At 45.5% G+C, this 13,142-nt stretch overlaps 1 protein-coding gene across 1 annotated transcript in view; it reads left to right on the plus strand.

Moving 5' to 3' along the window:
• Positions 1-5,175: 5,175 nt before the first annotated feature.
• Positions 5,176-13,142, plus strand: part of CFAP46 (cilia and flagella associated protein 46) — a 253,776-nt gene continuing 245,809 nt past the window's right edge. The window contains exons 1-2 of the mRNA XM_066601014.1: positions 5,176-5,277; positions 9,588-9,712. Coding sequence (XP_066457111.1) covers positions 5,229-5,277; positions 9,588-9,712 — 174 coding nt within the window. The 5' untranslated portion in view covers positions 5,176-5,228. The remainder of the gene's footprint in view (positions 5,278-9,587; positions 9,713-13,142) is intronic.

A 13,142-nucleotide genomic window follows, 5' to 3' on the forward strand; every position in this document is an offset into this window, starting at 1 on the left:
ACTAAAAACCAAGTAACTGTCAGCCCATGTAAACAACAGCCACTCAATGTTTGAGTGACTACTGTTTACCGTGAAAGCAGGTAAGCGGCCACAATGATCCGCAGCGCTCTGCCTCTATTCACTTGAACAACTATCTCTCCTATGTAAAGCACAGTTGAAAGTCTGCGTTGCCCAGCGACAGCCCCAAATCATCCCTGCTCTTGAGGAGATCTGCATGGAGGAATGGGCCAACATACCAGCAACAGTGTGTGCCAACCTTGTGAGGACTTACAGAAAACGTTTGACCTCTGTCATTGCCAATAAAGGATATATAACAAAGTATTGAGATGAACTTTTATTATTGACCAAATACTTATTTTCCACTATAATTTGCAAATAAATTCGTTAAAAATCAGACAGTGTGATTTTCTGGATGTGTTTTCTCATGTTGTCTCTCATAGTTGAGGTCTACCTATGATGTCAATTACAGGCAGCGCCTCCTCCCTTCTCTTTTCCTCTTGTGGAACTAAGGAGGAGAGATCAAGGGAGGAAGATCCCGGATGCACACACTGCCGTCAGTGTGTGGAGTGATTACCAGGAGCAGTGGCAGCCCGGCTGGTAATCACTTCAATGGAGATCCCACATCCTAAAAGCGGGACAAAAGCAAGACAGACATTCCGAAAGCCGGACAAATACCTGTCCTGCCTGGGACCCTGGGGAAAGCGGGATACACAGTCTCAAAGCAGGACTGTCCTGCCAAAATCGGGACATCTAGTCACCTAACATTAAATATACCCAGATAGGTGCCATTAAAAAGTACAACTTGTCCGAAACACAAAAAAAACACCCTCATGCGGCTATGTCAGCACGTTATGGCTCTTGCAATGCGACACTGAAAAATCGCTCGGTACTTAAAGCAAAAAATAGGCTGTTTTCTCAGGTACCTGTCACACGGGACAGAATTACGCCGCAGGACGCAGCCAAGTCCGCAGCTGTGGAATTCCATCGGGCTAAGGTCTGTGTCACACAAGCATATGCGTATTTGTAAATCTGCAATGCACTTTTGCTGAATACTTGTTGCGTTTTTGCGTGCGTTTGGGCATATCTTCCTGTACTTTTTGCACGCTAAAGTCACGTGCAATGAAGCACGTAAAAAACACGTACCGATTCTCTCAGCTATTGAAATGGCCAATTAGTTTAATAAATTAAAGTGATCTTTTTATACCCATTTGTGCTGGAAAATTGCGCATACATATTTTTCTGCACGACCGAAATGTGCAGGAAAAATACGTTCTTGTGAACGAACCCATTAAAATCAGTTGGCTCTATTGTCTGTATATTGGGCACGCAAAAAACATGCGCAAATATGCTTGTGTAACACAGGCCCAACTGCAGATATCGATGCGGATTTGCAGGCAGATTTTCAGCCATTTTCAACTCCGCACCAAAATCTACAGGTAGCCCGCGGAATTTAGTGCCGAATTTACCGCGGCTTGCGGTGCGGGCTATTCCGTCTTGTGTGAAAGGTCCCTATGCGGTTAACCCCTTAACGACACAGGAAATTACGTTACGTCCTGCACGTTCGGGGTGTGTATGAAGGGAGATCGCGGGGTGACCTCCCTACATACAACGTGACTGCCGGCTGTTTGTCCATTGGGGTGGCTTGATAGAATTCCTGTCCGATCTCAGTAAGATGTAATGCTGTGGCATTACATCATACTGCAGAAGCGATCAAAGCATCGTAAATTCTTGTTCCCTCTGGGGGCTGAAAAAATAAAATAAAAATGAAGTTTAAAAAGTTTTACTGATTATTTAAAAAAGGGTAAAAAAATCCTTTTACAATATTTATAGTAAAAGAAGCAAATTAATAAAACCAAAATACATATTTGGCATCACTGCGTCTGTAAAAGTCAATTCTATAAATGTAATGCGTTAACTACGCACAGTGAACGTTGTCGGAAAAAAAAAAAACGCCAAAACTGCGCTTTTTTGGGTCACCCTGTCTCCAAGAAAAAATGTAAAGAAAAGAGATCAAAACGTCGTATTTACTCCGCAATGGTACCAATGGAAACTGCAGGACATCCCGCACAAAATAGTAGTAATCGTACTGACCCATAAAATAAAGTTATCACGTCATTTTTCATGCAGTGTGTACGCCGTAGAAACAAGACGCAACCAAAGATGGCGAAATTTAGCTTTTTGTCCATTTCACTCCACTAAGAATTTTTTTACATTTTTTTCAGTACACTATATGGTACAATAAATAGTACCGTTGAAAAATACAACTCGTCCCGCAACAAACAAACACACAGACAGCGACATCGATGGATAAATAAAGGAGTTACGATTTTTTCTAAATGGGGGAGAAAAAAACGGAAATGGAAAAACAAAAAGGGGACAGCCTTTAAAGCGTAAAAATTGCTGAATTTGTATAACTGGTCCTGCCAGTCATAGACGGGTGAACGCTGGCACGCGGTGGGATTTGAAAGATAGGTATGGGCTTTTTTTTCCACATGCACTACAGTACAAGCTTATTCTTTACACAAGCATTGTCTTTCCCGGGGTATAAACTGTTTTGGGGGTCTGTAAGCTGGAAATGACAAGAGAGACATCATCACTTGGGCCCTATTTGTATATAGTAGTACTGTATACATAACGCGAAGGCAACATCTGACAGATCTGATCCCGTGCGGCTTCCGTAGGGACGGCCGCTGTGTGCGTCTTGTTGCTAGGTTACCGGGCTGGGAGTCTTGTTGTAGCTGCCCCGGTAGAGGTAAGTGCTGCGGATCTACACAGCGTACCGTGTGTTACCCGTTACTATATCGAGCCCTCCGTGTCACCTGTCCCTCAGTCACCCCATTACCGACGGCAAGGTCTCCAACTGCTGTGGAACTACAAGTCCCAGCACGCCCTGCTGCCGCTAATGTTCTCAACCCCCTTATTCTGGCACTGTAACCCCTTGAGGACCAGTAGTCTGCATTATGTGCTTTTTGCATCTGTGGTGGAACTACAATACCCAGCATGCATCGAGCTGTAGTACCACCACGATTAGAAAGCAACAGCACCCAAAATGCTGATATTTTTTCATTAACCCCTCGAGGTGGCGGATATTTTTTTTAATTCATTTTTTGTTCTCTCTTCTCCCTGCTTTCAATATACTAATAACTACGTAAAAATAGCTTTTTTTTTCCGCCAGCGTCTGAGGGCTTATTTTTCAGGGGAACTATTTAATGGAACGTAGAATGTGCTGAAAAATGTTTTAAAATTGGAGTAAAATGAAAAAAAAAAATTGCACCATTTTGGGGTCTTGTTTTTATGGCGTACACACCGCGGCAATAATAACACTACTTTATTCTGTGCGTCTGTACCATTATGATGATACCACATTTATATAGGTTTTTTTTTTTTTGTAAAAGTCTTAAAAACGCGGGGATAACAAATCTATACTCTTTTTTGTTTTGAATTTTAAATAATAAATATGGAAAAGTTTTTTGTTTTTTTTTCCTCCAATTTTAATATTTATTTAAAAAAATGTATTTAATTTATTTTGCCATTTTTTTTTTATCAGTCCCAGAGCAATTGCTTGATGGCTTATACAATATACTGCAACGGTTCAGTATTGCAGTCTATTGTATTTCTGCAGGGATTTTATTACATAGGGAATTCCAGTTACTGCATGTTTTTGCAAGTTTTCAACCGACTCCTGTAACCCCACCAATCCCAAGAACTAGGACCCTTTTTCCCCATCCGCCTTGCTGCAGCCCCCACAGCGTGGAGGAAATTGAATGGAGCAGCAGTCGCCTTTGCGCAGAGCCAATCCATTTATTTAGGCCAGTTTCGCATGGGAGACAAAAAGCGCACGATTTTCTCGTGATGCGACAGCGCTACAAATCGCATGCATGTTAAGCCCGTGCCTTCCAATGGGTTCCTTCACATTAGCGATGTTTTGTAGGCTGCTACCTTGCGAGAATACAAAATCGTGGCGTGCTCTATACTGCCGCGATTTGCCATGTTTTGTAGTCCATGTTTCCCTATGGAGCCTTTCTTTGTGTTGCATCGCACGGAAACATGTTTTTTGTGCGGTATGATGCAGTTTTTACAGTAGGAAGTCCTACTGTTTGAAGCCTAAAATAAGCCCTAGTTAACATTAAAAAAAAACCTCACTCCCCCCCGCCGCCCCCGGGCCTGCTCGGACCAGTAAGCAGTTACTCGAGAAGAGTGATGCTCGCTTGAGTAACTGCTTTATCCGAGCGTGCTCGCTCATCTCTAAACACAATACATCACCTAACAGGCGCTGTCCGCTCCACCGCACTTTTTCTCCGCAGCTCCGGCACTTGTCTGTAGTCTTCAGCCAGCACTTCCTGGTTTGGAGGTTCAAAAGCCCAGCCCCCAGGAAGTGCTGGCTCTGATTGGCTGAGCCACAGCGCTCGAGAACCAATCACTGCAGCACTCAATGAACCAATCACAGCCATTAAATGTGATGGCTGTGATTGGTTCATTGAGCATTGCAGTGATTGGCTGAGCCAATCTCGAGAACCAATCAGAGGCAGTGCTTCCTGGAGGCGGGGTTTTTAAACCTCTGACCAGGAAGTGTTGGCTGAAAACCACAGGCAAGTGTGTCAGAGCAGCGGAGAAGAAGTGCGTCGGAGCAAACAACGCCTGATAGGTGATATATTGTTTTGGGGTTTTTTTTAAGGGCAGCTAGGGCTTATTTTGGGGGTATGGCTTACATTTCAACCCCCCCGAAAATGGTGGTGATATCGCTGACCGCCGTGTGAAAGAGGCCTTACAATGGGACTGCCGGAGATAGTGGAGAACAAGCGCTCAGCTATTTCCATCAACCCCACTGAAATGCGGCCGCACATTTGTGGCCAGGCCTCCGTTCAATCTCATGTCACTGCGGATCGTAGGAGGAATGGGGAAATGGGAGCTTCCTTCTCGGGATCAAGGGGTGAGACTGGAGGGGTGAGAATTTGAAAAAAACACGCAATAACTGGCATGTAAGCTCGCGCTAAAGCTGAGGCTACATAGAGAGGTGGCGAAATGCCCAACCGTAGTGCAAGCTCGTTATTTGACTGTGGGGGACTTGTGTGACGTTTGAGTCGCCTGCACACCTTATATCTGGCTGCCTGTTGTCTGCGTATTACTGATTGCGTTCCGCTCAGTCTCACTTCGGCTGTTCTCTCTTGCAGCTGTCTCCTGTTCTCCACCGCGGTTTCTACCAATCAGCAGTCTCTCCCTGAACGGCTATGGATGTCATTATAAGACGGCACCTGTCCGCCGCTGAGAATCAGCAAGGTAACTACTTCCTTTAGGAATGGCAAAAATATTAGGGCCCCTTCATATGGGCGTATGCGTATAGCGTGTGCATGAGCGTAGAGTTTTTTCAGAACGAACAATGCCTTTTTGTTTGCGCGGATTGGCGTATTTTACTGCACTTTTTGCACCTGCAAGGCATCTTCATTTGCGCACGGCAAACAAAGACATACGGATTGCAAAGGCTAATTAGTCTTAATGAGTTCCAGCAGAATTACCCAGTGTTTCACACATCTCCTTGCATATTGCGTGAACATTTGCGCACCACCCATTGACTTCTATGAGGATCTCTGTGTAGAAAAAAAAAAAATAGCGCATCCTGTATTTTTTTTATTGCGCACGCAGAATACGAAAATGGGAACTAACCCATTGAAATCAATGGGTTCTATTCTCTGCATATTGCGGACGCGGGTGTGTGAAGCTGGCCCTTAGGTGAAAAAACACATAGCAGCATTAGTGCGGTTGGCAGCGGAGGTCATGTGTGGTTCTACCGCAAATTGGAATATTGAAGTTTTCTCAAAAAGGGGTATTCCAATTACTCCCTTTTTTTTGGGTTTTCCGCAGGAACTGATAGATCAGTCGGGGGTCTGACTGCTGGGACCTCTACCGGTCCTGAGAACACGTTTCCCATTTTTCCTGTACTTGCTGCCCCCACAGTAAGGAAAAGATTGAGTCATGCCTGCATAGTGCTGCTCCATTCATATTCAATGGGACTGCCGGAGATAGTCGAGACAGCTTGACTTGTGCTCCATTCAATGACATCTCTGTAGGTAGGAGAAGCCACTTGGAGGTGGGGAGGAATAGGAAAATGGGACATCCCATTCTTGGGATCAGTGGGGTTCCAGCTGTTGGACTTCCACCGATCCATCAGTTTTCACCCATTCAGTGGATAGATGAAATCTTGAAAAAGCCAACAGTAATCAGAATACCCCATTAAAGGTCATGGAATTTGGCATTATATTCTATTTTGATCTGATATTGAGAGTTTATCTTAAAGGGGTTGTCCCGCGAAACAAAGTGGGGTTATACACTTCTGTATGGCCATATTAATGCACTTTGTAATGTACATCGAGCATTAAATATAAGCCATACAGAAGTTATTCCACTTACCTGCTCCGTTGCTGGTGTCCCCGTCTCCATGGTGCCGTCTAATTTTCAGCGTCTAATCGCCGGATTAGACGCGCTTGCGCAGTCCTGTCTTCTTCTTTTCTGAATGGGGCCGCTCGTGCCGGAGAGCGGCTCCTCGTAGCTCCGCCCCGTCACGTGCCGATTCCAGCCAATCAGGAGGCTGGAATCGGCAATGGACCGCACAGAAGACCTGCAGTCCACCGAGGGTGAAGATCCCGGCGGCCATCTTCACAAGGTAAGTAAGAAGTCACCGGTGCGCGGGGATTCAGGTAAGCACTATCCGGTTTTCTTTTTTAACCCCTGCATCGGGTTTGTCTCGCGCCGAACGGGGGGGGCTATTGAAAAAAGAAAAAACCCGTTTCGGCGCGGGACAACCCCTTTAAGGATAGGCCATCAAGAGGAAAGTCTTTATGAGAGCCCCCGGCCCTTCCAGGATTGGGGCTTCCCTGTATGGCAATTAGACCCGTGACCCCGGACCGCAGCATAAAATCAAGTGAAGGAGTTTTCCGTGGATCAGCTTCAGTGAGAATCCACATTAGAATGAGAAAGTCCAACAATCTGAGCGACTTCCAACGAGGTCAGGTCATCGGTGCTAGAGTAGCCGGGTCAGTTTTTTATATCCTGTTTTTTTTTAATACTGTGGTGTAGATAGCATACCGAGAATGATGTGATCGAAGAAAAACCTCTAGTGAGAGCGATTATCCTGCAGACACAAACAACTTTTCGACGAAAGGGGTCAGAGCAGATGTCAAGAGTCATTCCAACAAAAAGGCGCTGCAAAGTCAAGAAAATGCAACGCTGGTCCTCCAACCTATGTGTCCAAATGCACATCTTGCCAGTCCATAGCACGGATGGGCCTTAAGAACAGACGACCATTCCCAGCGCCATTGCTGTCTAAGAGAAACAGAAAGTCAAGACTCCAGTAGGCAAAAGAGTACAAACATTGTATCACTGAGCAGTGGAAAACCATCGCCATAAATCCAGGTTTCTGTTGCACTGTGCTGATGGGAGGTCAGAATTTGACGTACGCAGCATGAATTGATGAACCCTCTCTTTCAGATGTCAACATTTCAGGCTCGTGGACAAGGGGTAATGCAGTAGGGAATGTTCTCTCGGCTCATCCAGGGTGCTCTAATTATGTTCCCAATCCCTACACCCCCAGTAAGCGGATAAATGTGCCATGGGTGACCCCAGCCAGCCAGGCATTTCACAGGAGAAGTGGAGTAGCACATGGCGCCCGTTAAATTCAATGGCCATCAATGTAATACAAAGCCAGCTCAAGTTTACCACCAGGGGAGCTGTTCTCATAGAGCAGCTCTCTATTCTAGCTCATAGAGTAGTTTCCTGAATGGGGGACCCCACTCAATGATGTCCAGATGCCCTGATACATTGGCAGAGATTTCCAGTATAAATTAATATATTGTCAAGGTACAGTATCAAAGTAGTTTTTCCATCTTTCTCTTCCAGTAATGGGTCATGATTTATTCTGCTATATTTTATATAAAGTTTGCTTTGACTTTGTTAGTGGTATTAGGCAAAGAAATTTGTATGACAGAAGCCTAAAACTTATAAGTAAGTATATAGTTACACCTATGGAATCCAAACAAATGTGATCATAGAATGGTAGAGTTGGAAGGGACCTCCAGGGCCATTGGGTCCAACCACCCGCTCAATGCAGAATTCACTAAATCATCGCCTCTGCTGTTCTGGCTCCGCCCCCTTCTATGCATCATCGCGTAGCTCCGCCCCATCACGTGTGCCGATTCCAGCCAATCAGGAGGCTGGAATCGGCAATGGACCGCACAGAGCCCACGGTGCACCATGGGAGAAGACCCGCGGTGCATCGTGGGTGCAGATCCCGGCGGCCATCTTGGTAAGGTAAGTAAGAAGTCGCCGCAGAGCGGGGATTCGGGTAAGTACTAAACTTTTTTTTTTTTAACCCATCCCTTGTGTTTGTCTCGCGCCAAACGGGGGGCCTATTGAAACAAAAAAAAAGCCGTTTCGGCGCGGGACAACCCCTTTAAGTCTGGGACTGCCGGTGGAGGTACTTGCCTGACCGAGAGTCTGTGGCGTGTTCCTACCCCTATCTTTCTCTGGAGTGTTCCCCTTCCAGGAGCGGTGCCTGACAGATAATGTGCACTGCAGGATCGGTATCCTGAGTTTCCTCCCTGACCTCAAATCTTCTGTCTTGCCTGCACTAGTGCGTCTTTTGAATTCGTGCCTTGTATTGCTGAAGTTTCCCAGTAAAGTTATTTCCAGGCCCTGACGGTTCCCAGGGACCTGAGGTACTTAAAGTGTCTGTGGCTCATTTATTTTTCCCCCTCGATGTTTATGCCGGGGGAATATCGATACTGTGGCGTCACCCGTGACAAATCCCTCTACACCTGTTACCCTGTTTATTGGGCATCCCTATGCCGGGGTGTCCGGAAGAGGCCCAGCGCTACCCTGGCCTTGGCTGCGTGCGTCCCTCCGGGAGGGAGCGTGGTAAGTGCCGCCGTGACAAGCCAGCATCTTACCCTCCCAGCTCCTCAGCGTATGTCATGTGTCCGGGGTCACCCTACAGGACACTGCAGAGGAGTCAGAATTTAGCGGAAGCAGCATGAATCAATGACCCCTTCCTATCAGCTGTGCAGCACATGTCAGTACTTCCATCTAATTTACAGCAACTACAAGAAGCTTCCTGTCCGCAGGGGCCAATATTCCTGCAGAACGATTTCACCACCTAGTGGAATGTGTGCCATGATGAATTGCTACGGTTCTGATGGCCAAAGGAGGTCCAATGTGGGGGTGTCTTTAATAGATGGGGGTCTCTAAAAAAAAAAGTCCCCATTGTAGGTGAGTGTCTTGAATGGGTGGAGCCCCCTTTAATTAAACAGACTACTTTACAATTGTATTCAAAAATGTGTTTTATAACCCAGACGATCCCTTTAAAAAACAACAAAAACTAGAATTACATAACTGTTCTTTAGAAAATAACTTTTCTTTTTAATTGAAGAACTCAATAATTTTTTTTCCTGCACTTTTCAAGTTTAATTGCTTATACAATGTGATATAATGAGTAGATAAGACTACGGTCCATGTGTCTGTCTCTGAGCGGGATCGGAGGGGCATCATCACTGCTAATTGAGCATTGTAACATATGCTGTGTTCCCTCACCCCCCTAGATGCTGATGCCCTGCTCAGGGCTTACACATTAATTAAGGCAGCAAACAGCGATGCATCCACAAAAGACGGATCAGAAAAGTTCAGCTCGGACTTATTCATCCTGTGTGCAGAACAAGCCCTTCGAGTAAGTGGTGTCCGATGTGTAATACTCTGCAAACTCCAAAAGGTGATCACACCAGATATTGAGTTAGATCTCTTTCTTCCATTCACTTTGCATTTTGGTAATTGACAAAAGTAAAGTAGTAACATTTCTATTTATGACAACATTCTTACTCTGCAGAATTGCTTCCACACCCACATTCGGCCGCCTGCACACGGGCGGGTCGGACCCTGCATGCGGGATTCCTGCAGCGGAGTTCGACCCGGTGCCCGGCCGGTGACCCCAGCTTACCTGGCTTCTGCACACGCTGCAAACGTAGTGGCTCGCACTCTATATGCGGAGGGGGATGCGTATTTTGCAGTACGTCCGCAGTGCTCACTGCAGAAGTGCTGCGGGACGGGCGGCTCTCATTGACTTCAGCAAGCTGAAAGAGAACGATGAGCCTTATTAGTGCCGCGTGCTGAGTTCTCAGTGGGATACCGCTGATACTATTGTTTCAGCTGTATCCCACTCAGAGAACATAGCCGGAGTTTGAAGAAGACAGTGCTCCAGCTGTGTTCTGCATACCCTGCATGGAGCGCACAGCTGTATACCAGCTGAGCGCTCCGAGAACACAGCCGGAGTATACAGAAGACAGCGCTCCAGCTGTGTTTTCTGTATACCCCGCTTGGAGCACTCAGCTGTATACCAACTGTGCGCTCCGAGAAGACAACAGTTATATGCAGAAGATAGTTGTCCCGCTTGTCTTCTGCATACAGCGTGAGCCTTCATTTACACACTTATGCAAAGTGAACGCTCAAAACTGTCACTGCCGTTTCAGTGAGTTTTGACCAATCATCTTGCCGTGGAAATGCACACAACGATTATCGCTCAAAAGATGTCTTTTAAAGTGAGAATTGTTGCGCCTAAATGGGCCTTTAAAAGGGAATTCTCATCTTGCAAATTGATAGCATATCAGAAAGATAGGCAATCAACCTCTCAGACCACCACAGGTCCTCAGAATGAACGGGCCACAAATATAAATGATCGCTGTTGTCCCTACAGTGTTTTTACCCACATGTACAAATATATAGGACGACCACAATGGATAGCTACTCCACAATGCATGAAAAAAACCATCAAAGAAAGGACTTTGGGGCCATCAACAATAGAAGACTAAACTTTATTAAAATCAAAAACTCGAGAACAAAACAAATAAGGCCGGACTCTCACGGGCGGACAGGATTCCACCCACAGCGCAACTTGTATCCGTGAGCAAAAAAGTGTGCTCACGGTTTGCCACAGATCCTCCATGTGGATACAGATTGCGGATTCGACAATAGGAATCTGCCCGGGTGAAAGTGGCCTAAGGAGGATAACAGAAAAATTATACATACGCCAGAACTAATTGGGAAGCAGGATTATGAAGGATACAGTAACAATCAATATCAGCTGTAAAGAAATCCATACGCAATGTAAAAGTCTCCAAATCCATACAACTGCGTAATATATATACCCCCAGCGCACATTTCGCGTGTCTTCCTCAGAGGATTTGTACTGCACTAAACAATCTGCCTTATGTACCAAGACAAATACCCTCATGATGCGACACATCTGGATGAAAGATAGTGCAGCTGTATTAACAGCGCATTGTTTGGTCTCTTATGGGTGTCGGACGCATGCGCCATTAATACGGCTGCGCTAGCTTTGATCATTTACTTTAGCATAAGGCAGATGTATTAGTGCAGCAGATTCCCCTGAGGACACACAAAACGTGTGTTGGAGATACATTACGCCGTTTTCTGGATTTTATTTTACACTGTGTATGGATTAAGGCCGCCTGCAGACGAGCGGGTCGGATTCTCGCCGCGCGATCCGACCCGAGCGCCTGCAGGGACGAGCGCGTACTCACCCGCGCCCGGCGGCCCCGGCTCTTTCATGTGCCGGCTGCCGGGAAGCCGGTGCATGCGCAGACCGGAGCCGGCGGCCGGGTGAGTGACGTTTCTGTGCGAGGCTCTGCGAGCCCCGCATGGAAATAGGACATGCCGCGGTTTGTTTGCCGTGCGAGATTTCGCACGGCCAAACCACGGCCGTCTGCATAGGAGTGCGTATTGTAATGCACTCCTATGCAGGCTTTCAGTGGCGGAAATCCCGCCGCGGGATTTCCGCCCGTGTGCAGGCGGCCTTATTTACAGATGATATTTATTGTTCTTGTATACTCTATAATCCTACTATGTAATCCTATAGGAAAAATAATTTAAACAAAAAAGAAGGGGTTTGGTATGGTGTTAGCCAGTAGAGCAAAGTGTGATTGTTCCCAGCAAGAGAAACCAAGTAATCTTGTAGATATGATACCTTTTAATGGCTAACAAAAATACATGATGTTACAGCGAGCTTTCGGGTTCTTCTATCGACCCCTCATCAGGCTAAAATGAAACTGGTTTGGATTGGGCACAAATATAATATACAAATGCAGAGAGGACACCCCTCTTTATCTAAATAAATGTTCACATACAGAAATTAGACACTAATTTGAGGAACCCTATAATTAGGAGTGCATTGCCCTCGGTCACACAAAAAGGAACTTATCCCTGTAAGGTAAGGAGCTGCAAGACCTGCTCAGATGTACGAACCATGGACAGGATACAAATCCCCAACACACAGCAGGACTATAAGATCCCGGGGACATTCACATGTTCCACCTCCAATGTTGTGTACCTGATCCTGTGCAGTAAATGTCCTGTTGGGGGGCTTTATGTTGGAGAAACAGGACAAAAACTGAGAACCGGGATGAGCTCTCATCGCCACTCAATAAGAGAAAAAGACTGAATTACCTGTTGCAAAACATTTTTGTGGTTACAGACATAGCATAGAGCAGATAAAAGTTATCATACTGAAGAGCAACTTCAAGTCACAGCGTCACAGAAGAATTTGGGAGTATAAATTTATGGCCATGTTTGATACCCTGAAGAATGAAATAAACCTCAGCCCAGGATCCTTGCATAGGTGGAGAATTTAAAAGGTCTGAAGTAGGTCAAGAGGGGTGTCCTCTTCCCAATCATTGTTTTTTTTTTTTGTTAACTTCATAAAAATTCAGAAATTAATTTGTAAGAATGTTGCCATCCAATAGGTGGTGCTGCAGAGGTAATATTTTCATCTCCTTCTATGTGCAGTTTTTAAAGGAGAGATAACAGACATCATAAAACTGTCACATCCCTTAGCTCAGTGGACTGATTAAGTATTTATCTTTGCTCAGTCTGTCTGGTGTTATTTTAAGTCTTGAGTGTGAAACAGTCTCATATTTCTTTGTGTGAACATTTATTTAGATCAAGAGGGGTGTCGTCTCTGCATTTCTATGCTATATTTGTGCCCCATCCAACCCAGTTTAATTTTAGCCTGATGATGGGTTGGTAATACATCCGAAAGCTCGCTATAACATCATGTATTTTTGTTAGTCTATAAAAGCTATCATATC

This window comes from Eleutherodactylus coqui, chromosome 4 (genome assembly GCF_035609145.1).
Source record: "Eleutherodactylus coqui strain aEleCoq1 chromosome 4, aEleCoq1.hap1, whole genome shotgun sequence".
Taxonomy (NCBI): domain Eukaryota; kingdom Metazoa; phylum Chordata; class Amphibia; order Anura; family Eleutherodactylidae; genus Eleutherodactylus; species Eleutherodactylus coqui.